At 42.2% G+C, this 26834-nt stretch overlaps 3 protein-coding genes and 1 pseudogene across 6 annotated transcripts in view; all 4 read right to left on the reverse strand.

Moving 5' to 3' along the window:
• The window catches only part of LOC113428807 (uncharacterized), a 110338-nt gene extending 91608 nt beyond the window's left edge, over positions 1–18730 (reverse strand). For 2 of the 3 annotated variants that reach the window (XR_015747062.1, XM_087953108.1), the window contains exon 1: positions 18631–18730. The gene's annotated coding sequence lies outside the window, so the exon portion shown is untranslated. The remainder of the gene's footprint in view (positions 1–18630) is intronic. The other variant, XM_087953106.1, reaches the window with a different exon arrangement.
• LOC113429115 (uncharacterized) overlaps positions 1–25867 on the reverse strand; it is a 76652-nt gene extending 50785 nt beyond the window's left edge. Inside the window, exon 1 of the mRNA XM_087953274.1 lies at positions 25801–25867. The gene's annotated coding sequence lies outside the window, so the exon portion shown is untranslated. The remainder of the gene's footprint in view (positions 1–25800) is intronic.
• Positions 447–25868, reverse strand: LOC113430237 (uncharacterized; annotated as a pseudogene). Its single transcript, XR_015747071.1, has 3 exons — positions 25821–25868; positions 18631–18651; positions 447–2684 (listed from the first exon to the last, which is right to left on the reverse strand). The product of XR_015747071.1 is annotated as an uncharacterized LOC113430237 (transcript).
• LOC113428923 (uncharacterized) lies at positions 16108–25938 on the reverse strand. The gene is given in 3 exon segments (XM_087953213.1): positions 16108–16607; positions 16609–18098; positions 25801–25938. Coding segments are annotated over 2 exon segments (1368 nt in total). The 5' UTR covers positions 17895–18098; positions 25801–25938; the 3' UTR covers positions 16108–16525.
• Between the last annotated feature and the right edge of the window lie 896 nt (positions 25939–26834).

Consider the following 26834-nt stretch of genomic DNA (forward strand, 5'->3'; position numbering starts at 1 on the left):
GAAGAAGAAACGAATGCATGGATCCACTGAGGCTACCCATCTGCAAGTTGCTTAAGGCAAATGAAGGCCTATGAATTTATTTATGAAATTTACAGGCTGCTAATCCCAAGGAGGTTAATTCCCCCAATTTAACTCCTTGCAAGGAGAAAGAGTACCTGTTTTGAGGAAGAAATAAACATAATTAGTAAGACCTGGAGGCTTGACCAATTTCTAAATTGAACAAAAGCAAGAATCGTGTTTTGGGGATCATCCAAGTGCCATCAATTTTGCCAGACAGCCCTGTATTTGGAGGGCAAGAACATGTTAAATGTGGAGCCTTTGCACTTTGCCATTTGCTATATCTGTGGGGTTGGTTAGTTTCTGTATTAAGGTTCTATTAGTGTAAACCGTGTGGAGTCACAATGAGTTGGGCTGCCATATACATGCTAAGTAAAAATATATGCGGACATGTTTATATCCTCCTTTATTATACTGTATGTAGAAGTAACTCAAACATACATAATAAGAAATCCAAACTCACTTTCTTTAGCCCAGCAATGGCAGTTTCCCTCGAGTCCATGAAAGGGAACGACAGCACTGGGCCAAATTAAGGAAGCTCAGATCTCCTTCCTCATATTTAATAAGTCAAGCTTCACTAAACAGAATCACACAAGAAATTAAATTATTAATTTCTCAGACAGTCTTTCACTGAGACAAGGAAAGAAATTCAAGATTCCTCTAAACAGATCAAATTTATCCACATGTGGGATTTCTTCTGTGATAAGGGAGGAATTTTGTGCTGTCCACAATCTGGGGATTTGAATGGTTACTCTCCTATGTGTAACCTTACATGATTTAGAAGGCTAGACCTACAACTGAAATCTTTACCACAATCCGGACACTCATATGGTTTTTCTCCTGTGTGAGTCCTCTTGTGTATCACCAGGCTGGAGCTGTGACTAAATCTTTTCCTGCAATCCTGACACTCAAATGGTTTTTCTCCTGTGTGAGTCCTCTCATGTTTCATCAACTCAGAATTTCGATGGAAACCTTTCCCGCAATCAGGACACTTGTATGGTTTCTCTCCTGTGTGAATTCTCTGGTGCACCAAAAGTTCAGAATTCCAATTGAAACTTTTCTCACAGTCTGGACACTTATGCGGTTTCTCTCCCGTGTGATTTCTCTGATGTATCACCAGGTAATAATTCTCACTGAAACTTTTCCCACACTCCAGACACTCATATGGTTTTTCTCCGGTGTGAGTCCTCTGGTGTACCACCAGCTTGTAATTTTGGTTGAACCTCTTCCCACAATCCTGACACTCATATGGTTTCTCTCCTGTGTGAGTCCTCTGGTGTATCACCAGCTTGGAATTACGCTTGAAACCCTTCCCACATTCTGGACACTGATATGGTTTCTCTCCTGTGTGAGTCCTCTGGTGTTCTATAAGGTTGGAATTCCGACTGAAACTTTTTCCACAATCTGGGCACTCATATGGTTTTTCTCCTGTGTGAGTCCTCTGGTGTACTACCAGGTCGGAATTGCAACTAAAACCTTTCCCACAATCTGAACAATACAGTTTCTCTCCTGTGTGCTTGGTCTGGTGTTTCACGAGGTGGGATTTGTGATTGAAACTTTTCCCACAATCCAGACACTCATATGGTTTTTCTCCTGTATGAATCCTCTGATGTACCACAAGGTTCCAATTCAGACTGAAACATTTCCCACAATATAGACATTCATATGGTTTCTCTCCCGTGTGAGTCCTTTGGTGTTTCACCAGCATCGAATTCTGACTGAATTTTTTCCCACAATCCAGACATTCATATTGTTTCTTTCTTGTGTGAGTTCTCCTGTGTATCCCCACTGTAGAATTCTGACTGAACATTTTCTCACAATCCAGACGTTCGTATGGTTTCTGTCTGGAATATAACCAGGTCAGAATTCCCAGTAAAACTATTCACACAATCAGGACATTCAAGGAGTTTCTGTGCAGTGTGAGTCCTCTTTGTGTATCACCAGACCTGTGTGTGTGCTAAATCTTTTGCCACATTGGAAACATTGGTAGAGCTGCTCCTCCTGCATTGGCCGTTCCATGAATCATGGGAGTCCTGTTCTGAGTAACGCTTTTGCCACAATCCAAACATTTGTATGGATTTTCAAGGAGTGGATCCTTTTGTGCATAATCAGCTGTGATCTGCAATCTGTGATTTTCCTACAACAGGCAGTCTGTGGGGTTTTTCCAACACTGATTTTCTTGGATTCATGAGGGGGGCAAAAATATTTCTGATCCCTTATGTAGTGGGTGCTTTGATTCAAAACACTCTTTCCTTCCTCAATGGATTTCATTAATGCCTTAGGCTCTCCAATTGATCTTTCCTATTTCCCACTTTTCCTGCATTTGGTAATTCTATCTTTTTACCTTTTTGTGCAATATTTTCTTGAGTTCCACATAATGTATTTTTTCTACCTGAAAACTCTGTTCTTGTTATTCTCTCCCTTGTCTCTCTCCATCTGCTGAGGAAAGACAACAGTTTTAAAACTTTCTGGAAGAAGTGGAAAAGATTTTGATTGATGGCTCGTTTTGCATTTTACTGCTGCTTCTCATTCTCTGTTTTCCAGACTGCTTTACTTAGCATCCACTTTGTCTGTAAGATTGATATTAATGATTACTTTCATTATTGTTTTTAAAATGGCTGCAGAACCTGGGAAAACAGCAAAAAAACACATATATTACTATGAAAAAGCAAACATATCAAAATGCTACTTTAATCTTTAACATTCATTATGAATTATTAGGCACATAGAAGAGTAGCAAAATTTCAAATCATGAAATTATCTTGTTGGCTTGGGTAGATCACAGATTATTACACTTGCAAACTCTTTTTATGAAAAATACCTGAAAATACTAAGTTTTATATGGATACATGTATATGCACACATACAAACTTATATACATATATAGAATTTTTTTTTATTTCAGTCTTCAAAATGTTTCAGAAGTGGATTCACTCAATTTGTTTGATCTAATTTTAGAAAGGTGGGGATACTAATAGACTAAATGGTGATCAAATCCTAGGCAAGATTTAAAGCATCCGTTTTACCCATGAAATCCCTCGCTTGCCAGGAAAGCAACATCTCAATAACATCACAAGGAATGAAGTGTTATGCGAAGACCGAGGGAGATAGAAATATGAAAGGAAAAAAAAAACTTTTTCAAAGTCCCAAATTTCCCAGAGAAAATCACAGGGAGAAATTTTAAATCCTGCAGCCCCAGAGGAATAAAATTCGGGGAGGGGATGAATATGCAGCAGCAGCCAATACGTTTCAGCCTCGCTGCTCCTTCTCCCGCTTCCCCGCCGTGGAGGAACTCAAAGGGCCCGACTTGCTCCCGGCTTCTCCTCCGACCTGCCCTCCACTCACCTCCCAGGAGCCGCTTCGGTCCTCCAAACAGCACAAGAGGCTCCGCCGACACCATCCTCCTCCCGGGGGTCATCCGGAAATGGAAGTACTTCTGCCCTTTGCCTCTCTAGCAATCCAATCCTCTATCGTTTTTACCTCTTCCATCTTCGCCTCTTTCCCCTCCAGAAGACAAGTAACTACTGTGTTCACTGCTTTCTAGGCACGAGTATCGCTCTTTTGTAGGGCGCCATCTAGTGTCACAAGGTTGAAAATTACGCTCGTCCTATCTACCCTAAAGCGTGTGCAAGACGTTATATTTTATTTATTTATTTATTTTGTCAAGCATGTATTAGATAACATGTATAAGTATAAGCATGATTATGATGTGAGGAGTGTATCTATTTTGTGACTCAAAACTCAAGATGAAAAAGGGAGGATTTCCCTTTGAAGTAAGGAAATGCAGTATCAAACACTGATTAGGATGCTGACTGATCTTGGAATGTCTTTGAAACGCTGGGAGATATCACACTTTTTGGAATGCTTTTGAAATGCTAGATACCGGTTATGTATGTTATCTGCTAAGGAAGCGCCGGTTGTATAAGGTAATAAAATGTAACTTGTATCCTGAAAAACAAATTGTAAATCAAGCCATTTGTATACGGGGGTTCAATTTTAGGGTATAAAGATAGAACCTTTAAGCTTTGCTTTTCGTTCTCTCCTCAACTGCCAGAAGGAGGGGACCCATCTGCAGATGTTTTATTCCAATAAAGCCTTTTTCCTTGGATCAACTTTGAATCCTGGTGGTTTTCTTAGCCACAATCTCACAATTTGGGGGCTCGTCCGGGATCCTCGACGGCGTCGACTGGAAAACAGGGACCAGGTAAGAGAGTGGCCACAACCTCCCATTGAGAGGCACCTCTCCCCGAATTCTGTCAGACTCCCGAGGTGACTGGGAAATCCAGACGATCCTTGGAAAAGAACTGAGAAGAAATGCCGGCTGAGAGTGTGTGAGATTGATCTGAGTTGGGGACGCCCACACATCCTTTGACTGACTGCGGAAAGTCCAGGAGTGATCAGATCAGGTAAACTTTGTTTCCTTTCATTTGTAGCCAAAAGAAAGAGGTCCTTAAACTCCCTGGGGGAATCCAGCGTCTGCTGGAGGACTGGGCTTAGAAGTCTGAGAGAGAGGGGTCCTTAAACTCTCTGGGAGAATCCAGCGTCTGCTGGAGGACGGGACTGGTGAGTCAAGACTCTGGGAGTCTGAAAGAATAGAGATGGGAAAGGGACAAAGCAAGACTCTGGGAGTCTGGAAGAGTAGAAGATGGAGAAGGGACAAAGAGGCTCTGGGAGCCTGGAAGAAGCCTGTCTGGGACAGGGAAAATTTGACAATGGCAGAAAATCAATTCCGGTAGATTCGCCTCTGGGACAGCCACTCCTGAAGTGGTTCTCCCCGAATTTAAAGGAATTCAGCAGACATCTCGAAAAGAAAAACATGATTTATCTTTGTCGAGATCGATGGCCAAAATACTCTTTGATTGATCCTAAATTCCCATATCACTGGAGTCCTGAGGGGAAGCCAGTATCTATTGGATGACCAAATTGCGGGACTATATTCTCCAACACAAAATGACTACTCAAATTGCATGTGAAATTTGAAAGTCCCATCCCTCCAATTGAGGGTCAATACATGTCACAACAAAAAGACAATGAGAGTGAGACGGATGATTGGCTGCAGAATCCGCCGCCCGCAAATCCTAATTTGAATAACGCGCCGCCAATGTTCCTATGGCACCATCGCCATTGCCGGTGGCACAACCCCTCCTCTGCCGCCCCTTTACCCGCGGCTGAGAAAAGAAGTAGAAGAATTAAAGAGAAGTGTTCAGGATTTTCCATTCAGAGAAAAACCTGAAGTGGATGCATTTCCTCTTAGGGAAGTTCCTAATGGGGTCAATGCTGCAGGCAACCCGGTGACAGTCTTTGTGGCTGTCCCCATAAAACCAGCCGAGTTGCGAGAATTAAAAAGACTCTTCCAAAACTTCATGAAAATGCTTATGAGGTGGCTGAACAATTAGATCTATGGATGGGTCCGAATGATTACACTTATCAGGAGATGATGTACATTTTGGGACATTTGTTCACTCCTGAGGAGAGGAATCTCATTCAGACCTCGGCATGGAGAGCCTGGAACACCAGACACAATGGGCAACAAGGGGTGGAGGCAGGAGATCGAAAATTCCCAATAGCCGATCCAAATTGGGATCCAAACACTGCGGCTGGCAGAGCAAGTATGAGGGATATGAGAGAACTGATCATGGAGGATAAAATTGGCAGTCCCACAAGGGAAAAATTTAACTAAAGCCTTTGAAGTAAGTCAAGGCAAAGATGAATCCCCTGGAGATTATTGTACCAGGCTCCGAGAAAGTCTGGCCAAGTACTCAGGGGTAGATCCCAGCACGCCTGCTTTTGAATCCATGCTGAAAATGCAGTTCGTGACCGGGGCTTGGCCAGATATCCAAAAGAAAATTCAGAAAATGGATAATTGGGGAGCAGTGGGAATTGTTGATCTCCTGAAAGCAGCCCAACAAGTTTTTGTGAACAGAGACGCTGTAAAAACCAGACAGAAGTCACAAATGATGGTTGCAGTTGCACAAGCTGCAGCAAAGAATGAGGTGAAGAAAAGTGGGAATTTTGGGAAGGATCCGACTGGAGAAAGGAGAGAGAATTTTGGGGGATACCATCAGGGAAGTTTTCGGGGTAGAGGAAGAGGTTCCAGAGGAAGAGGCATGGGAATGAGACAACCTGGAATGGATAGCAGTTGCTTCAGGTGTGGGAAGGGAGACACTTTGCGCGCGAGTGTCCTACCTACCAACTGGGAAGAAAGGGGTTATGCATTGTATGAGGGAGGGCTGTTCTGGCTTCTTTAAGAGGACCTGCGGGGAGCCATTGGTAAACATTTTAGTGGGTCTTAACCGTCAGGAGCGGCTGTTCCTGATAGATACTGGCGCAAGCCGGACTTCTGTGTGATCCAATAGAAGGTGCGCATAAATCCAAGAAAGCGATAAAGGTGGTTGGGGTGAGTGGAAAATCACAGGATGTGAGTGTGTTTGAACAAATCAGGCTGGAGATGAATGAAGTGGAGACAGAAGCTGAAATATTGTATATTCCTGATTCTGGATTGAATTTGTTAGGAAGAGATGTGTTGCCTGTGTTTGGTATCCAATTATGGGATACCGGGAAGGGAGTAAGGATGTGGAAAATGACTGTGGAAGATGAGAGAGCAATTTCAGATGAGTTCTGGGCAGGAGGAGAGAGGGGGAGGGGGTTGCTGAAGGATGCCTTCTGGGCATGCCCCTTGAGGAGAGAAGTAGGGACCTGTTTGCATTTGAATGGAATGATCCTGAGACTGGGAGAAAACAACAACTGAGGTGGACAGTGCTGCCCCAGGGCTATACTGAAAGTCCTTTGTTATTCGGACAGGCATTGGAGGAAAAGTTAGTGTCTTTTGAGAGAGGGAAGGGAATCACATTGATTCAATATGTGGATGATTTGTTACTGACTGGAGAGAAAGGGGGAGGTTAGAGCGGCATCCGTGGCTTTGCTGAATTGGCTGAAGGAGCAAGGATTGACAGTTTCAAGGGAAAAGATCCAGTTTGTGGAAAAAAAGGGTGAAATATTTAGGGCATTATATTCAGCAGGGGTGAGGTCCTTGGATCCTGAAAGGGTGAAAGGGATCATGAGCCTGGCTCCCCCAGAAATAAGACAGAAGTCAGGAAAGCGCTTGGATTGTTGGGGTATTGCAGAGCTTGGGTGGATCAATACACTGTGTTAGCTCAATTTTTGCACAGGAAGCTGGTAGGAGAAGGAGAGAGTATAGAATGGTTAAAAGGAGATGATGAGAGATGGGAGGTTTTGAAGAAGGCATTGTCATCCGCACCGGTTTTGGCTTTGCCCAATTTGAAGCTCCCATTTCATCTGTATGTGTCAGCAGCACAGGGAACGGCACTAGGGTGTTGGCACAGAAGAGGGGGCAATACCAGCCCATCGCTTTTCTGAGCAAAACTCTGGAGCCAGTGGTGAGAGGATGGCCAGTGTGTGTGCAAGCTGTGGCTGCTACAGCTATGTTGGTGGTAGAGAGCAGGAAGTTAACCTTTGGGGGGCTTGTTGTGCATTCACCCCACCAGGTTACTTCTGTGCTAAGTCAGTTGGCAACAACTTGGATGACAGAAGGCGGATTCTCAAATATGAAACCATTTTGAGAACCAGCCCAGATGTGGTGATTGGGACAGATAGGAATTTGAATCCAGCAGAATTTTTAGAAGGAAGAAGGCAGGAGTGGGAAGCTGAGGACCATGATTGTTTATTGCAAGTAGATTTGATGACAAAGGTGAGGGAGGATCTGGAAGAGACTCCTCTGAAGGACGGGGAAAGATGGTTTGTGGATGGATCAAGTAGAGTGGAGGAAGGAAAGAGGAAATCAGGATTCGCAGTTGTGACAGGAACAGGGAGGTCATAGAAAAGGGCTCCCTTCCTTCTTCATGGTCTGCGCAGAAATGCGAGTTGTTTGCTTTGAAGAGGGCTCTGGAGTTAGCTGAAGGGATTGATGTGACAATCTGGACTGATTCCAAATACGCCTGGGGTGTAGTCCACACCTTTGGTAAGATCTGGCAGGAAAGGGGATTCATCAAGGCTGATGGGAAACAAGTTGAGCAATTGCAACTTGTGGAACAGGCCTTGGAGGCTCTGCAACTGCCAGGCCGAGTGGCAATAGTACATGTGAATGCTCATCAGAAAGGAAACACCCCAGAGGTAGTTGGGAACAGGTGGGCAGACAAATGGGCAAAAGAAGCTGCAGGGGAGATAGAGCTGGTAATGGTATCAATTCCCTTGCTAGAAGTGGAAGAGGATGAGGAATGGAAACCTGAAGGAAAAGAGAAAGATGATTTGGAAAGAGAAGAGTGTACATTAACTGAGGATGGGTGGAGAACCTCAGAGGGGTGAGGGTGGTCTCTGTGAATGCAATGAGGGGAATTCTGGAAAAGGTACATGAGGGAGGGCGACCTCTAGTGGGCTGACCTTTCCAAAGAGGGGGTTGGAAATACTTGCTTGTGAACTTATCTTTGGCACTGCTCAGAATCAGAACATGTCCAAGGAAAGACACTGGAGTCTCCATTCGAGATGCTAATGGGGCGACCCTACTTGGCGAAAATAGGGAATCCAATTCCTGAATTTAAAGACTTGTTTTTGAGAAAATATTTGCAGATACTGTCCAGGTGTTTTTGCTTTTTCTGTATAAACAGAGACTGTTGGTGCAACGACCACCTCTTGCTGGGAGCCAACATCCCTTTGAGACTGGAGATTGGGTTCTGACAAAGACTTGGAAAGGCGAGAAGCTGCAGCCTAGCTGGGAAGGCCCGTACCAGGTGCTGTTGACAACTGAATCTGCAGTTCGCACTAGACGCATTACAGCAGAGTCAAGAAGGCACCGGAACCTGAGAAACCTTGGAGGGCAGTTCCAGTGGATGGTCAGCCGCTGAAGCTCACTTTGAAAAGATGAAGAAGTCTGAACCCTGGACTGAACTAATTGTCTTTATTCTAGGACTAGGACTGGGAACTTCCTGGGGAAGCGAGGATTCACATCAACCCCAGAATGTTACTTGGGTTGTACTTGATTCCCATTCAGATATAGTCAATTGGACTAGCGGAAAGAGGCCTCCCAACACTTGGTTTCCAGAACTGCAATTTGATTTGGGAAGGTCCTCTTGTCCACCACCGATGACACGTTCATAAAGAAACATTTTTACGTCTGCCCTGGACATAAAACTGAAAGAAGCTACAAAAAAGACTTGTGGAGGGGCTGATCAGTTTTATTGTGCAGCCTGGAGTTGTGTGTCTATGGGACACATCTGGTGGGACCCTCTGTTCAAAGGTGATCTGATACAGATCATTCTGGGATAGTACAGGACTCCATAAAAACTGAGGAAGGACTGAACCAAAGAAAAAGAGAAAGGGATGACCACCCTAATCTCCACTCTAATAGGATTCTTAATTTTGTTATTATTAATCTTCACCTTTGGTCCATGTATCTTGAACAAATTAATGTGAGTTTGAGTCAAAAATGAAACAAGAACAGGGGGATTGTGAGGAGTGTATCTATTTTGTGACTCAAAACTCAAGATGAAAAAGGGAGGATTTCCCTTTGAAGTAAGGAAATGCAGTATCAAACACTGATTAGGATGCTGACTGATCTTGGAATGTCTTTGAAACGCTGGGAGATATCACACTTTTTGGAATGCTTTTGAAATGCTAGATACCGGTTATGTATGTTATCTGCTAAGGAAGCGCCGGTTGTATAAGGTAATAAAATGTAACTTGTATCCTGAAAAACAAATTGTAAATCAAGCCATTTGTATACGGGGGGTTCAATTTTAGGGTATAAAGATAGAACCTTTAAGCTTTGCTTTTAGTTCTCTCCTCAACTGCCAGAAGGAGGGGACCCATCTGCAGATGTTTTATTCCAATAAAGCCTTTTTCCTTGGATCAACTTTGAATCCTGGTGGTTTTTCTTAGCCACAATCTCACACAATGAATACATGAATAAAAAGTGTTCTAGGACCAACTCTTTTCATACTCTACATAAATGACCTCTGGGATCATATCAAGAGCAACTGTGTTCTCTTCGCTGACGATGTAAAGCTATTCAACACCACAGACAATACTGCTACCCTTCAAAAAGACCTTGACTATGTATCAGAATGGTCAAGCAAATGGCAACTTCAAATCTCAACAAATAAATGCTCTGTCTTACATATTGGCAAAAACAATCAGAAAATAAAATACAGGCTGAATAGTCAAGACCTTGTTGATGATCCAGACTCTGTCAAGGATCTTGGAGTACGCATCTCAAATGATCTAAGTCAGTGGTTCCCAACCTTTTTTTCACCCCGCACCCCTAAAGAAATTTCACTCGAACCTCGCACCCCCTGAAATTTAGACTTTAGGAACTACTGAACGTGTTAAATATATGATAGGATTGAATCTTTTCAGCTATGTATGTGACGGCCACTAAATAATGATACTTAACTCTAAAATGAAAACAAAGTTAATCCATTGCATAATAAATAAATAAAAATAAATAAAAATTACCTGGACTTTTCTCGCACCCCCTGGAATATCGTCTCGTACCCCCAGGGGGTGCAAGCACCCCAGGTTGGGAACCCCTGATCTAAGTGCTAGAGCCCACTGTAATTACATAGCCAAAAATGTGTTAAGAGTTGTTAACCTAATTTTATGTAACTTTTTCTCTGGTAATATTACACTAATAACTAGAGCATACAAAACATTTGCTAGACCAATACTCAAATACAGCTCATCAGTCTGGAACCCACATTACGTATCTGATATTAACACAGTTGAGAAAATCCAGAAATATTTCACAAGAAGAGTTCTCCACTCCTCTACTCGTTGCAGAATACCTTATGCCACCAGACTTGAAATTCTAGACCAAGAAAACCTAGAACTACGCCACCTTTGGTCCGATCTAAGTTTAGTGTATAAAATCATACATTGCAATGTCCTACCTGTCAATGAATACTTCAGCTTCAACCATAACAATACAAGAGCAAACAATAGATACAAACTCAAGGTTAATCGCACCAAACTTGATTGCAGGAAACATGACTTCAGCAACAGAATGGTCAATGTCTGGAATACTCTACCTGACTCTGTAGTTTCTTCCCCAAACCCCAAAAACTTTAACCTTAGACTGTCTACTATTGACCTCACCCCTTTCCTAAGAGGTCTGTAGGGGGCGTGCATAAGTGCACCAACGTGCCTACCGTCCCTTTCCTATTGTTTCTTTTCTTTTTTTTATTTTTCTTATATGTACCCATGTATTCATAACTATGTTTTTACTTATACCTATTATCTTGTAAGCAATTGACAAAAATAAATAAAAAATAAAATAAAAAAATGCTCGGCCTTTACAGGCCTCTTATGGGGTGAGGTCAACAATAGACAGTCTAAGGTTAAAGTTTTTGGAGTTTGGGGAAGAAACCACAGAGTCAGGTACTGTATTCCCCACTTTGACCACTCTGTTGCTGAAGTTGTATTTTCAGTAAGTAAGCAGTACTCTTTTGAATTCTACTGTATAGTGCAGTGTTGGTGTGGTGTTGTGGATTTTTGGTTCAATGTGTGGAGTGTGAAGGAAGTTTTTTGTGTTTATTTTCATGGTCATGATGTGTACTGAAGGTGATGTTTGATTTCATTGTACGAGGTGCAATGACAATAAAGTAAACTAAATTATAACTAAAAATTCTGCAATTGAGTTTGGTGCGGTTTACCTTGAGTTTGTATTTATTGTGTGCTCTTATATTGTTGTGGTTGAAGCTGAACTAGTCATTGATGGGTAGGATATTGCAATAGATAATTTTATGTACCACGCTTAGGTCGGACCGAAGGCGATCACAGGAATAGTTTTTACAGTGTGGAGCGAACAAAATAAGGAGAAATTTTCTGACAGCGAGAACAATCAACCAATGGAACAGCTTACCTTTGGAAGTTGTGGGAGATTGGACTGCCATTTGTCAGAAATGGTGTAATGGTCCTGCTTGGGCTGGGGTTGGACTAGATGACCTACAAAGTCCCTTCCACCTCTGTTAATCTGTAAACAGCCCTACTTGACCTGTCCTAAACTCATCATTCACATGATGGTAACTACCCGAAGCTACCGTTGCAACTTAGGAAAGTTTGAAGAGTGATGCTTCACCATAGTTAGCTTCACAAAATTAGCCAGGTGCTGCATCATAAAAGTTGATAAAGTCTTGTTTGTATGTGCAGCTTTAAATGATTTCCAGCTTCATCCCACTAATAGAAGAATGAAATAAGAGACAAAACCGTGGTTTTCCAGGCAGCTTGTGAAAAACATTTGGAGGGCACTAGTTTGTAGAAAGCTGATCTAAAGAGTCCTGGGCTTTAGTCATTGGCTCTCAATTCCTCTCCCAGGCCCAGAAAGGAGCAGGCCTGGAGACCACCCATTTGCCTGGAACTCTCATTTGCTGGCCTGGGACTCCTACTACTTCCCTATCAACATCACATGAGGTCCTCACTTAATGACCCATGGGGTCCTGGAATTGCAATGGCAACTGGAACTGCCAGGATTGCCCTCACTAAGCAGTGTGGTCACGTTATCTTATTTTTTTTATAATCTCATTGCACAGCAATGGAAATTCTGGCCCCAATTGCTGTCACAACATGGGAAATACTATCCCACCCCCTCCCCCAAAGTAATTTCTCCCCTTCTGGACAGTTAGCATCCTGACTGGCTTTATACCTCCAACAGCATTTGTTATGCAGAATAAAATCACGAGAGGGTTTCCTGGCAGAGCAGTTCAAGGCATTGCTGCAGATTAAGATCTTTTTGTAAGTGCAGCTGAAGGGGGCCATGAAAGGTTGGCAGCCTGGGACTTCAACTCACCCTCTGCTTGCAGCTCTGACTTTGCCACCCGGAGAAAGGGCTGTGCAGGAGGAAAGACACCTGGGCCCTTCTCAGTCTGGCTTCAGGCCAGGGCACATCACCAAAATGGCACTGGTTGCAATTCTCATAGACTTTTGGAAGGTTTAAGATAGGACCATTTATGTCCTTCCTAGACCTCTGATCAGGATATCCTTCTGGATCGTCTTCGGGAGGCACTTTATTACGGTGATTCTATTTCTATTTTCAATCGGTGTGGGTAGAAGAGAGGCTGAGTCTTGGCCTCTGAAACCTGGGATGCCCAGGGGTTCAAGTCTTTCCCTGCTGCTTTTTAACATCTGATGGGAGCTCAATGACCAGTCATTTTGCAGGGTGCCAAGATGTCTGACTGCCTGGGCAGCATTTATTGCCTTTATACAGTTTTTACAAGCAGAAAATGGTAATATAGAAACAGTATCTGGATTGGTGAATTCCCCCACCAATCCTTAAGAATATACAAGTAAGGAAGTGGTGATGTTAGCAGGTGAGATCATGTACAAACCAGTGACAGCTCTGCTAAGCGAAATCATATGTAGGTATTTGAGGCCCATATAGGTGTTGAGGCACAGCAGTGTGCTGCTTGCACTCCCTACAGGACCTCTATTGCTATTACAAACATCTACATGAAATTGCCAGAGGAGGCCATCCATCCTATGATACCCAATTATGTAGAGGTAGTCCAGGAGATATAACATTTAATGTAACCATTTGAAGTTACAACAGCACTTGAAAAAGTGACTTATGACTATTTTCCGCAAACCATTACAGCATCGCCATTGCCCCATGATCAAAATTCAGACACTTGGCAATGACTCATATTTGTGACAGTTGCAGTGTTCTGGGGTCATATGATCCCCTTTGGTGACTGACCTGGTGCACAATCTTTGGTTCCTCCTGGACTCACGGCTCCTGCTTGAGAAGATCATGGGTGGGGGAGGGGCTTTGCATATTCATCTATTCCATCAATTGTGCCCTTTCCTGGACCAGGGAGGCCTTGCACATGGGTCACTCATGCCTTGGTCACCTCCTGTTTGAATCACTGCACTGGAACACTCAGAAACTTCAACTGGTCAAGAATGCAGCAATACTCACTTAAAGGCAGTTCCTAGATTACACATGCAACACCTTTATTGTGCAAGTTATACTGGATTATTCTCGACAAGTGCGACTGAAGATGTTCCTCATCAACTTTAAGGTTATTTGTTTTAATTCAATTTATTTTTTAAGGTTATTTATATATACCAATAGCACTTAGAATTATATACCACCCAAAGTGGTTTATAGCACTTTCGGTTAATTGTCCCCAGCAATCTGGGTCCTTATTTTGCTGATCTCAAGATGGACACTGAATCAACCTCAAGTCCTATCAGAATCAAATTCCACTCTGTGGAAAGAGTCAGCCAGCAATACTGCCTTCTAACCATTGAGCCAACTGGACACCTGTCATTATTGCCCCACCTTCATTATTTCTGCATCCATTTGTTCTACAGGCACTGGTGGTATTCAATTTTTTTTACTACCGGTTCTGTGGGTGTGGCTTGGTGGGCGTGGCAGAGAAAGGATATACTGTAAAATCCCCATTCCCTCCCCACCCCACCAACCGGCTTTCCAGCTCCATTCTCCTGTGCAGGGCAACCAAAGAAGACCCAGCCGATCAGCTGGGACTCGGGAGGAAGAGAATAGATGTGGGCGGGGCCAGTCAGAAGTGGGATTTGCCGGTTCTCTGAACCATTCAAAATGTCCGCTACTGGTTCTCCAGAACCTGTCAGAACTGGCTGAATACCACCTCTGTCTACAGGTCAGATAGGATGGGCAAGCTCCTAGCTCCTTCCCTTAAATATTGCTATTGGATAGGAGCTACAAAGTGAGTCCTTTTCTGTTGCAGACCCTGCCCTAGGAGACACTTTTCCCCTGAACTTTGGCAGGCCTTTAAATCTCCTAGTCTTCTGAAAAGCAAGAAATGCCTGCACACCAGAAGCTTCATTTGTTTATATTTATTAAATTTAGATGCTGCTCATCTCCAATTTAACTCCTTGCAAGGTGAACAATAACCAGGTTTGAGGAAGAATGGCAACAGACACGAACATAGTGAGTAAGGCCTGGTTAACTTCTAAATTGAACAAAAGCAACCATCACTTTTTGGGATTCCCAGAACATCAAATTCCTATCCACCTTGCTAGATGTCCCCCTGTACTTTCAGGGCAAGTACATTTTAAATGTGGAGGTTTTGCATTTTGCCATTTTCTATACATAGGGCTTATTGGTTTCTGTATTAAGGTTTTATTGCTGTAAACCATGTGGAGTCGTATGAGTTGGCCAGCAAAATACTGTACATTTTCTTACTATGTAAAAATACATTCGTTACAGTTTTACGGTCTATCCAATCATACCATTTATCCCAAATCAAATAGTATTCAGTCATCTTTTCCTTTTAATTTTAGTGTAAGCCTTTCCATTTCGGCGCATTCATAAACTTTCTGAATAAAGTGTATAGGCGGTAAGTTGGGCATTTTCCAATATTGTGGCAGTGAGATTCGTGCTGCTGTTAATATATGAATAATCAAGTACCTTACTTTGAGGAAAAAGTCCCCTTTAATTATACCCAGGAGGTACATTTCAGGTTTCCACTCCAATCCGCCTTGGATAATTTCCTCTATCCATATTTTAATCCTAATCCAAAAAATTTTGACCTCTGGGCATATCCACCAGAGATGGAAGAAGATACCATGGTTTTCCTTACATTTCCAACAGATCAGGTTTGCTTTTTAACCAGTTTAGAGGGTGCCAGATGCCATCTATATATTATTTTATATAAATTTCCTTTATAGGATTCTGATTTTGTTAATGTAAGGTTTCTTTGCCAAATTTCTTCCCAATCGTCTAAATCTATATTATGGCCGAAATTCTTTGCCCATGCTATCATTGGTCCTTTCATGATTTCCTCAGCTAATTCATTTTCTAGTAGGCAATTGTATAATTTAGGGTGGCATGCCTTTTTGTGGAACCCAAACAGTAAAAGTCACTCATATTTTTATAGACATACCCTGCATAAATATTTGATTAAAACATGGACAATTAGGAGAGACCATTACACTAAAATCCCAACATGGCTATCAACAATGGAGGCAATGTTTCATCCCAACACAATGGATATCAGTAAAAAGCTTAAATACCACCAAAGTTTAGACAATGAAGGAAAACTTACATCAATTCAAGAATTAGAAACTCAAGAAATATTTATTGATCATTGGTCCTATTTCCAAATAGCAATGAGATATGATAGGGACTTAAAAGAATTTGGATTAGAAACAAAAATACTCAATTCAATAAAATACTTTTGGGCCTAATCTAGTCTAATTCAATTCAATTCTAATTCTATTCTATTCAAAATGTATTGTTTTATTCTATTCATATTTCTTATTTCTATTCTATTTATGATTTACACTGAGACAAGTTTCACTAAAAAGAACCATGCAAGTAACTGTTTAATTGTTCAGCTGGTTATCAATGAGAGTCAAGAAACCAAATTCAAGATTCCTCCACATACATCAAATTTTGCCTCATATGAAATTTCTTGTGTATGATGAGGGAGAAACATTGCGTGAAACACTGTCTGCAATCTAGCCAATTGAATGGTTACCCCCCTATGTGTAAGATTACATGATTTATAAGGCTAGAGCTAGTACTGTAATCTTTCCCACAATACTGACATTCATAGTTTTTCTCCAGTGTGAGTCCTCCAGTGTTTCACCAAGTCAGAGTTCTGGCTGAACCTTTCCCCACAAATTGGACACAAATATGGTTTTTCTCCTTTGTGAGTTTTCTGATGTTTTACCAGGTCAGAATTGCAAATGAAACCTTTCCCACAATCTGAACATTCATATGGTTTCTCTTGTGTGTGAGTCCTCTGGTGTATCACCAGATCGGAATTCTGACTGAAACTTTTCCCACAGTCTGGACACTTATATGGTTTCTCTCCTGCATGAGTCCTCTGATGTCGTACAAGAAGAGCATTTTGAATGAAACTCTTCCCACACTGCAGACATGCATATGGTCTTTCACCTGTGTGAATCCTTTGGTGTATCACGAGATCAGAATTGCACTTGAAACCTTTTCCACAATCTGAACACTCATACAGTTTCTCTTCCATGTGTCTCTTCTGGTGTTTTACTAGCTCAGATTTCCGAGAGAAATCTTTCCTACAATCAGGACACTCGTATGGTTTCTCTCCTGTGTGAGTCCTTTGATGTTCCACCAGGAGAGAATTCCAACTGAAACCTTTCCCACAAAACAGACACTCATATGGTTTTTCTCCCATGTGAGACCTCTGGTGTTTCACTAGGCTAGACTTCCGAGAGAATTCTTTCCCACAATCAGAACACTTGTATGGTTTCTCTCCTGTGTGAGTCCTCTGATGCTCCATGAGAAAAGAATTACAACTGAAACCTTTCCCACAATCTTGACATTTATATGGTTTCTCTCCTGTGTGAATCCTCTGATGTCGCACAAGGTTGGAATTTTGAATGAAACTTTTCCCACACTCCAGACACTCATATAGTTTTTCACCTATGTTAATACTTTGATCTATCACTGGATCAGAATTGCAGTTGAAAATGTTTCCAAAATCTAAAGCCTGATACAGTTCCTCTTCTGTGTGAGTTTTCTGGTGTATCACTAGGTAGGAATTCTGACTGAAACTTTCCTCACAATACAGACACTCATATGGCTTCTCTCCTGTGTGAGTTCTCTGGTGTACCACCAAGTTGGAATTCTGACTGAAACTTTTCCCACAATACAAACACACATATGGTTTCTCTCCTGTGTGAGTTCTCTGGTGTCTCACCAGGTCAGAATTCCGAGTAAAGCTTTTCACACAATAAACACATTCAAAGCGTTTCTGCACAGTGTGAGTCCTCTTGTGCGTCACCAGACTGGTGTGCGTGCTAAATCTTTTGCCACACTGGGAACACTGGTGGAGCTGCTCCTCCTGCATCAGCCACTCCATGAATTACGAGAGTCCTACTCTGAGTAACGCTTTTGTCACACTCCAAACATTTGTATGGGTTTTGGAGGAGTGGGTCCTTTTGTGCATAATCAGCTGTGATGTGCAATCTGTGTTTTTTCAGCAACAGGCAGTCTGTGGGTTTTTTCCAACACTGATATTCTTGGGTTCATGAGGAGGCCTTAATTACTTCTGATCCCCTTTTCCCTGGGAAAAAAGCAAAAAAACCAACATCCATATATTACTATGAAAAAGCAAACATATCAAAATTAATCTTTAACATTCACTATGATTCATTAGGCACAGCAAATAGGTACAGCACAGGTATAGCAAAATCCAAGTTCAAATATCCACTCAAATTTCAAATCATGAAATTGTCTTGTTGGCGGGTAGATCACAAATTACTGTCATTGCAAAGTGTTATAAAAATACCTGAAAATACTTAGTTGTATACAGATACACGTATATGCACATATAAATGCACACCTATAAATTTATGGAGGTAGGAAACACAAAGGTCGAGGGAGATAAAAATATGAAATAAAGACTTTTAAAATCTCCCAGCAGAAAATCACAGGCAGCAATTTTTAATCGGCAGCAAAAGGATAATTATATTCGGGGAGATAAAGTTTATGCAGCAGCAGCAGCCAATATATTTCATTCTTGTCCCTTCGCTGCTTCATGCACCCAAAGGACCCGACTTGCTCCCGGGTTCTCCTCCGACCTGCCCTCCACTCACCTCCCAGGAGCCGCTTCGACCCTCCAAGCAGCACAAGAGGCTCCGCCGACGCCATCATCCTCCCCTGGGTCAGCCGGAAGAGGAAGTTCCTCTGCCCTTCGCTTCCTCTCCAGTACAGTCTCTCTAGCAATCTATCGTTTCAACCTGTTCCATCTCCGCCTCTACTCCTCCAATGCCACTACTTTATTGTGTTTACTGCTTTCTAGGCACGAGTGTAGCTCGTTGGCAGAGCGCCACCTAGTGACATAAGGCTGAAAAACACGCTCGTTCTATTTCCACTCGAAAGCGTTTGCAAAATGTTTTCATTGATTCCGTGCTTCCTTTATGTGCCATCAAGTCTTATTCGACTCCCACCGGCCACAGGAATCGCTTTCGTCCATGGTAATCTATCCCAAACCTTTTCGTTCAGGTCTCCCGCTCCCTCTTGCTGCAACTAAACCAAAGGAAAGAGTGAGTCCTAGTGGCGAAATTGAGGTACGCACAGCCAACCAGAAAGTGCACCTCCCTTTTTGGGGTGTGTATGCAAGATATCGCCTCTAAATCTGTCTCTACAAATGAAACTGTTAGAGTGAAGATGACCCAACACAGGTTTAGAATTTAGAATTTTTACCTTTAATTTTGTCATTGCATTCCACGAATACAATGAAATTTGAAAGCTACTCCAGCACAGTGCCCCAAACACATCACAACCACACCACAAGTATTTAAAAATTAAAATAATAAAATAATAATAATAATTAAAAAACTAGTCTAAAACCTATCTAAAACATTTAGTAAGTTAAATAGTTTTAAAATGCCACTGTATACATAGGACTAGAACACAAATTAGCCAAGTGCTGCGCCCTAAAAGTTCTTTTTGTGTGGCCTTAAATGGTTCTCAGCTACATCCTATCAACAGAAGAATGGAACAAGGGAGCAATAGGGAAGCGCTCACTGGCATTGCCTCTGAGCTCCATCTAGAGAGGAGGTAGATGTGATCTTCCTGTCTATTATTGGGGAGTCTAAATCCTGCTAGAAGGCAGAATTGCTCAGAGTGGCCTTCACAATTCCCAGCCTTATTATCTTTCAGCCTTATTTATTCCCAAGCAGCTGGAGCAAACCAGTTTGCAGAAAGCTGGCCTAAAGATTCCTGCCCTGCCTACTGTGAGTAAAATCAAATAGTGCTTCAAGAAAATATTAGATTTTAAAGGTGCACATTTTTATGACACCATGTTATTGTAAGGTTTTTATTATCATTTCTTCCCCATGAAAGATTAAGTTTGAAAATCAAAAAAGAATTAGAAATGTGGGGGGTAAATTACAGCTATCACTACTGGGGAAAATTGCGGCAATTAAAATGTCTACCCTACCAAAAATGCTATATCTTTTTCAAACTGTACCAATAAGATTAGACAAAATCTTTTTTAGAGAATTAGATCGAATAATAAGTAAATTTGTTTGGGATGGGGAAAAAGCTAGGTTAAAAATGAAATTGTTACAGGACAAAAGAGAAAGGGGTGGCTTTGGACTCCCTGACTGGGAAATGTATTATCAGGCTGCGGCTATGGTATGGATTAAAGATTGGATCAACCTGGAAACTAGAAGAGTATTGTCGATAGAGGGTCACGACTTGCAGAGAGGGTGGCATAGTTTCCTATGGGATGGGAAATGTAAACAGCATGCATATTTTCAGAGACACATGATTAGAGATTCATTAATTTGGACATGGAACAAGATTAAAAAGAATCATTATACTAAACTACCGAACTGGTTGTCAACTATGGAAGCACAAATCTACCCAAATGCAATGGATCTGGGAAAAAAGAGGAATTACAAAGACCTATTAGACACACAAGGAAGATTAAAAATGAGATAAGAATTACAGCAACAAAATATAAAGATAGATTGGTGGCCACACATGCAAATTCAGGTGAGATATCAGAAGGACAAAGAACAATTTGGTTTCTGCATGGAAAAGCATCAATTAGATAAAATTCTACAAGAAATGGAAAAGAAAATGATCTCAAGAATATACAACTTTCTACTAGATTTTAAAATGGAAGAGGAAGTGGTCAAAGAGACGATGGTGGTATGGGAGAAAAATGTTGGCCACAATATAGACCTGGAAAATTGGGAGAGAATGTGGGGATCAAATTACAAACTAATTACATCCACAGCATACAAGGAAAATCAATACAAAATGTTCTACAGATGGCACCTTCCCCCCGCTAGACTGGCAAAAATGTTTAACTCGGACCCAAATTTTTGGAAATGTGGAAAAGAAAAAGGCACTTATTTTCATACCTGGTGGACATGCCAGGAAGTGAAAAAAATATTGGAATACAATTAGAAGAATAGAAGATAGAAGGATAGAAGAAATCACAAATCAGAAAATTGAATTTAATCCGGAAACTTTTTTATTAGGTATAATAACACAAAAATGCAATAAAATAGATAGATATATTATGTTACATATATTAACAGCTGCAAGGATTTCGTACGCACAACTCTGGAAGGAAAAAAGGGTTCCACCGGAAGGCATGGTTATAAAAAAATAATACACTGCTCAAAAAATTAAAGGGAACACTTAAACAACACAATGTAACTCTAATCTCAATCACACTTCTGTGACATCAAACTGTCCACTTAGATAGCAACACTGATTGACAATCAATTTCACATGCTGTTGTGCAAATGGAATAGACAACAGGTGGAAAGCAGAGGCAGTTAGCAAGACATCCCCAATAAAGGAGTGGTTCTGCAGGTGGTGACCACAGACCACTTCTCAGTTCCTATGCTTTCTGGTTGATGGTTTGGTCACTTTTGAATGCTGGTGGTGCTTTCACTCTAGTGGTAGCATGAGACGGAGTTTACAACCCACACAAGTGACTCAGGTAGTGCAGCTCATCCAGGATGGCACATCAATGCGAGCTGTGGCAAGAAGGTTTGCTGTGTCTGTCAGCGTAGACAGGCCAGTACATCAGGAGACGTGGAGGAGGCCGTAGGAGGGCAACAACCCAGCATCAGGACTGCTACCTCCACCTTTCTGCAAGGAGGGACAAGAGGAACACTGCCAGAGCCCTGCAAAATGACCTCCATAGGGCCACAAATGTGCATGTGGCTGTTCAAATGGTCAGAAACAGACTCCATGAGGGTGGTATGAGGGCTCGACGTCCATAGGTGGGGGTTGTGCTTACAACCCAACACCGTACAAGACATTTGGCATTTGCCAGAGAACACCAAGATTGGCAAATTCGCCACTGGCGCCCTGTGCTCTTCACAGATGAAAGCAGGTTCACACTGAGCACATGTGACAGACGTGACAGGGTCTGGAGATGCTGTGGAGAATGTTCTGCTGCCTGCAGCATCCTCCAGCATGACCGGTTTGGCAGTGGTTCAGTAATGGTGTGGGGAGGCATTTCTTTAGGGGGCCACACAGCCCTCCATGTGCTCGCCAGAGGTAGCCTGACTGCCATTAGGTACCGAGAGGAGATCCTCAGACCTCTTGTGAGACCATATGCTGGTGCGGTTGGCCCTGGGTTCCTCCTAATGCAAGACAATGCTAGACCTCATGTGGCTGGAGTGTGTGTCAGCAGTTCCTGCAAGACGAAGGCATTGATGCTATGGACTGGCCCGCCCGTCTGGGATATCATGTCTCGCTCCATCCACCAACACCACGTTGCACCACAGACTGTCCAGGAGTTGGGAGATGCTTTAGTCCAGGTGTGGGAGGAGATCCCTCAGGAGACCATCCACCACCTTATCAGGAGCATGCCCAGGCATTGTAGGGAGGTCATACAGGCCACACACACTACTGAGCCTCATTTTGACTTGTTTTAAGGACATTACATCAAAGTTGGATCAGCCTGTAGTTTTTTTTCCACTTTAATTTTGAGTGTAACTCCAAATCCAGACCTCCATGGGTTGCTAAATTTGATTTCCATTGATAATTTTTGTGTGATTTTGTTGTCAGCACATTCAACTATGTAATGAACAAAGTATTTAATAAGAATATTTCATTCATTCAGATCTAGGATGTCTTATTTTTGTGTTCCCTTTATTTTTTTTGAGCAGTGTATTTGTTAGTCTAGTGGTGTGGGATTTTATTGGCCTAAAGCGCCATCCAGACGGCAGCAGGTCAAAAAGATAATTGCCAGGGTGTGAGAGGTCTTCTATGATGGCCTTGATACTGCTTTGGCAGCGGGGCCTGGCAAAGTCTTCCATGGAGGGCAGAGGGCAACCAATGATCTTTTGAGCTGTGTTTATCATCCTCTGTACAGTTTTCCTGTTCTCAGCTGAGGAGCCTGCATACCACACAGTATGTCAGAGTGCTCTCCACAGAGGCTTTATAGAAAGCCAGCAACAGCTTCTTATCCAGATTGTTTTTCCTGAGAACCCTCAGGAAGTGCAGCCGCTGCTGAGCCTTCTTCACTATGGCCTTGGTGTTAGGGGACCAGGAGATATCAGCTGAAATATGGATGCCAAGGAATCTGATCATAGGGACAATTTCCACTCGTTCTCCGTTGATGATGAGTGGGGCGTGGTCCTGTCCATGTTTCCTGAAGTCCATAATCAGTTCTTTGGTTTTATGGACATTCAGTGACAGATTGTTCTGTGAACACTAGACAGACAGGTTTTTTACTTCTGCCCTATATGCTGTCTCATCCTCTCCAGAGATGAGACCAATCACAGTTGTGTTGTCCGCAAACTTTATGATGGTGTTTGTTGCGTGGCTTGGTGAGCAGTCAAAGGTGTACAAGGCATATAGCAGGGGGCTCAAGACACAACCCTGGGGGGAACCAGTACTGAGTGTAATAGAGGAAGAAAGTTGGGGGCCAAGTCTAACAGACTGTGGTCTGTTTGTCAAAAAGTTCTTAATCCAGGAGCACATGGGGGTGGGGACCTGCAGATTATACAGTTTGGTTACTAGTATATCTGGGATGATAGTGTTAAATGCAGAGCTGTAGTCCACAAAGAGCATCCTCACATAGCTCTGTTTGTTCTACAGATGACTCAGCGCTCTATGAAGTGTGATGGCCACAGCATCCTCTGTAGATCGGTTTGCTCTATAAGCAAACTGATGTTGATCAAAGGAGGGCGGGAGGCAGTCTCTGATGTGCTGTGAAACTAGTCGCTCAAAAACCTTCATAATGGAGCTTGTTAACGCTATGGGCCTATAGTCATTGAGAGTGTTTATATTTGTTTTTTTGGGAACGGGGATGGTGGTTGCAGCCTTCAGGCATTGTGGGATGATGGCATGTGTTAAAGATAGATTGAACAGCTCTGTAAGTATTTCTGCCAACTGGTCAGCACACGCTTTAACAACTGCACCAGGAATGCCATCAGGCCCTGCAGCTTTCTTGGGATTTACTGCTCTCAATGTTTTTCTCACCTCATGCACTTGAAGAGAGAGAGGTGCAGCATCGTGGTCCTTGTGAGGCAGTATGTCCAGGTTCTTGGTGGTCTCAAAGTGTGCAAAAAAGCTGTTTAGCTCCTCTGCCAGAGTGCTACTGCTCTTGCTGTTTATTGGGCCCTGGCCTTTATAGTTGGTCAGGGCCTGTATCCCCCTCCACATCTGCCATGGGTCGCTGTCAGTAAAGTCAGCATCACAGTCAGTGTTGGATGTATATTTTGTGTATATTCGTAGATACTGTACTCTCTAATTGCAAATGGAGACGCGGGTACTCTATTTTTCTTATCTTCATCTTTAAGTGCTCTGGTTTTATTGTATTGCAAACAGTTGCTGGGGTGCATCCAGAGTTTCGTTGTACTTGTACAATGACAATAAAGTTTTTTTTATCTTCTTATACTAAGCTGGCAGGAATAGCTAACACCCAAGAAGATAGGCTCAAGATCCAGATGGATCCATAGGGGAAAAATATAAAGGCGTCATAATCCAATCAGTAACTACAGGAGAAATTTTGTTTAATGAGAAAAGATAATAGACAATTGAAACAGGACAGAGAAAAAATATAAATATAATTATTTGAATTGAGATGAAATAAATACAATAAAATTGAGGAAATTAAAAGAGGGGAGAAGCTATGTGTCAGCTGGTGCTCCGTTCAAAATCCAGGAAAGAAATACTTAGACTCTTGTAATTAGAGAAAAGATGTCTTTTTACTGGAAGTCAGTGGTAGCAACAAGAAAATTCTGAATCTGGGTAATTAGGCACGCACATTACATATATCAAGGGAGTGAAATGTTCCCACCCCCAACAGTTCAAACTGTTCTTCCAATTAAAAGTTGTGAACTTCATCATGCGGACATCTCCAGGTGGTGATGATTAGCTGACCTTGGCTTACTCAGATAAAGGGTTGCAGTTGCTAGAAGAGAAAGCTAAGCAGGAATGAGAAACCCTCCCCAGTTTATACAATATTAGTTAGCAACATTTGCAGCTTACATCCCATACAATTCCCCTTTCACCCCCCACCCCACCCGTTACTCATGGCAGCCAGAAAGAAGCAAAGGAAAGGAGAAAGATCTTGAGGGCTGACACTATGTAGAAAATGTAAAATTGTAATAAGATATGGAATAGAATATAAAAATGAGCATGAACCTGAATTTGTGTCTGCACGAAGAAATGTAACCCGGGATTATGCTGCTTTCAAAAAAGAAGTTTTAATTGTGTTTCTTTTTGTGAAAACTCAAATAAAATTTACAAAAAAAAAAAAGATCCAGATGGATCTTGACAGACTAGAACACTGGGCCATATCTAACAAAATGAAATTCAATGTAGAGAAAAGTAAAGTCCTACACTTAGGCAAGAAGAACCAAAAGTACACATATAGACTGGGTGAAACCAAGCTCAATAGCAGGAACTGTGAGAGGGATCTTGGAGTCTTAGTGGACAACCAGGTAAATAGGAGCCAGCCGTGTGCAGCAGCAGCCGAAAAGAAAGCTACATTTCAATAAAATCACAAAAAAATGAAGCGTTATGCGAAGGCTGAGGAAGATGGGTGGTTAAGAAATATTAAAATATACTAAGATTTCTTTAAATCTCCCATTGGTAAAATTACAGGCAGCTGTTTTACATCTTGCAGCAAAAGGATAATAAAATTCGGGGAGGGGAAGAATGTGAAGCAGAAGCCGACATGTTTCAGCCTTCTCCCTTCCCTGCTTCCCCGCCGTGGAGGAACCCAAAGGACCCAGCTTGCTCCCGGCTTCTCCTCCGACCTGCCCTCCACTCACCTCCCAGGAGCCGCTTCGACCCTCCAAACAGCACAAGAGGCTCCACCAACGACATTAACCTCCCTTGGATGATGAGCCGGAAAAGAAAATACCTCTGTCCTCCTTTCCTCCACATCGGTTCAGTTGGTTCAAGCTCGGCCTCTCTCCCTCCGGTAGAATGTGAATAGTAGCAATGCCGCTGCTGTAGTCTATTCTCTGCTTTCTAGGAGCGAGTGTTGCTTCTTTGTGCAGCGCCATCTAGTGACATAAAGTTGAAAATTACAATCATTGTATCTACCATAAAGCCTTTGCAAGAAGTTTTCAATCATTCCGTGGTTACTTTAACAGATAAGAAATTAACGGAAGGGACCTTGTAGGTCATCTTCTCCAGGGATCACCAACCTTTTGGACCTCAGGGACCACTAAATTCAATAATTTAAAATTCCGCGGACCACTAGTATGAATCCAGCGCGCCACTCGCTGAATTCCTAATAGGAAAAAGCAAAGGAAAAACAAACAGAAGCATCAACATGTAACAATAATAGTAGTGTAACAAAATAATTTTTATTTATGTATTTATTTATTTTTTATTTGTTTTCTTAAGTTTTCACGGGTATTTATATGTATGGTATTCAACTTTGTTTGGGTATTTTCCCACGTCATTATAGTTGTGCTTTTAAAGTTGTAGCAACGTTTTGGCAGATTCTCATCTGCCATCATCAGGCTTCTGTATTGTGTTCGTCTGTGAGTCAGACTTGAAACGGCTGTGAAAGTCTGACATACAGACGAACACTACACAGAAGCCTGATGATGGCAGATGAGATTCTGCCGAAATGTTGCTACAACTTTAAAAGCACAACTATAATGACGTGGGAAAATACGTGAACAAAGCTGAATACCATTTATTTTTTAGTACCGTGTTTCTCACAAAATAAGGCCAGGCCTTATTTTTTTTGACCCCTGAAAAAACGGCTAGGCCGCCTTTTCGGGGGTGACTTAATTTCCTCCCCCACCTAGAGCGGCCCATACGCATGTACCTCACCGCGAGGCCGCTT

This window comes from Notechis scutatus, chromosome 2, assembly GCF_049901735.1.
Source record: "Notechis scutatus isolate UNSWTSFEM ecotype Mainland chromosome 2, rNotScu1.2, whole genome shotgun sequence".
In the NCBI taxonomy this organism is placed as follows: domain Eukaryota; kingdom Metazoa; phylum Chordata; class Lepidosauria; order Squamata; family Elapidae; genus Notechis; species Notechis scutatus.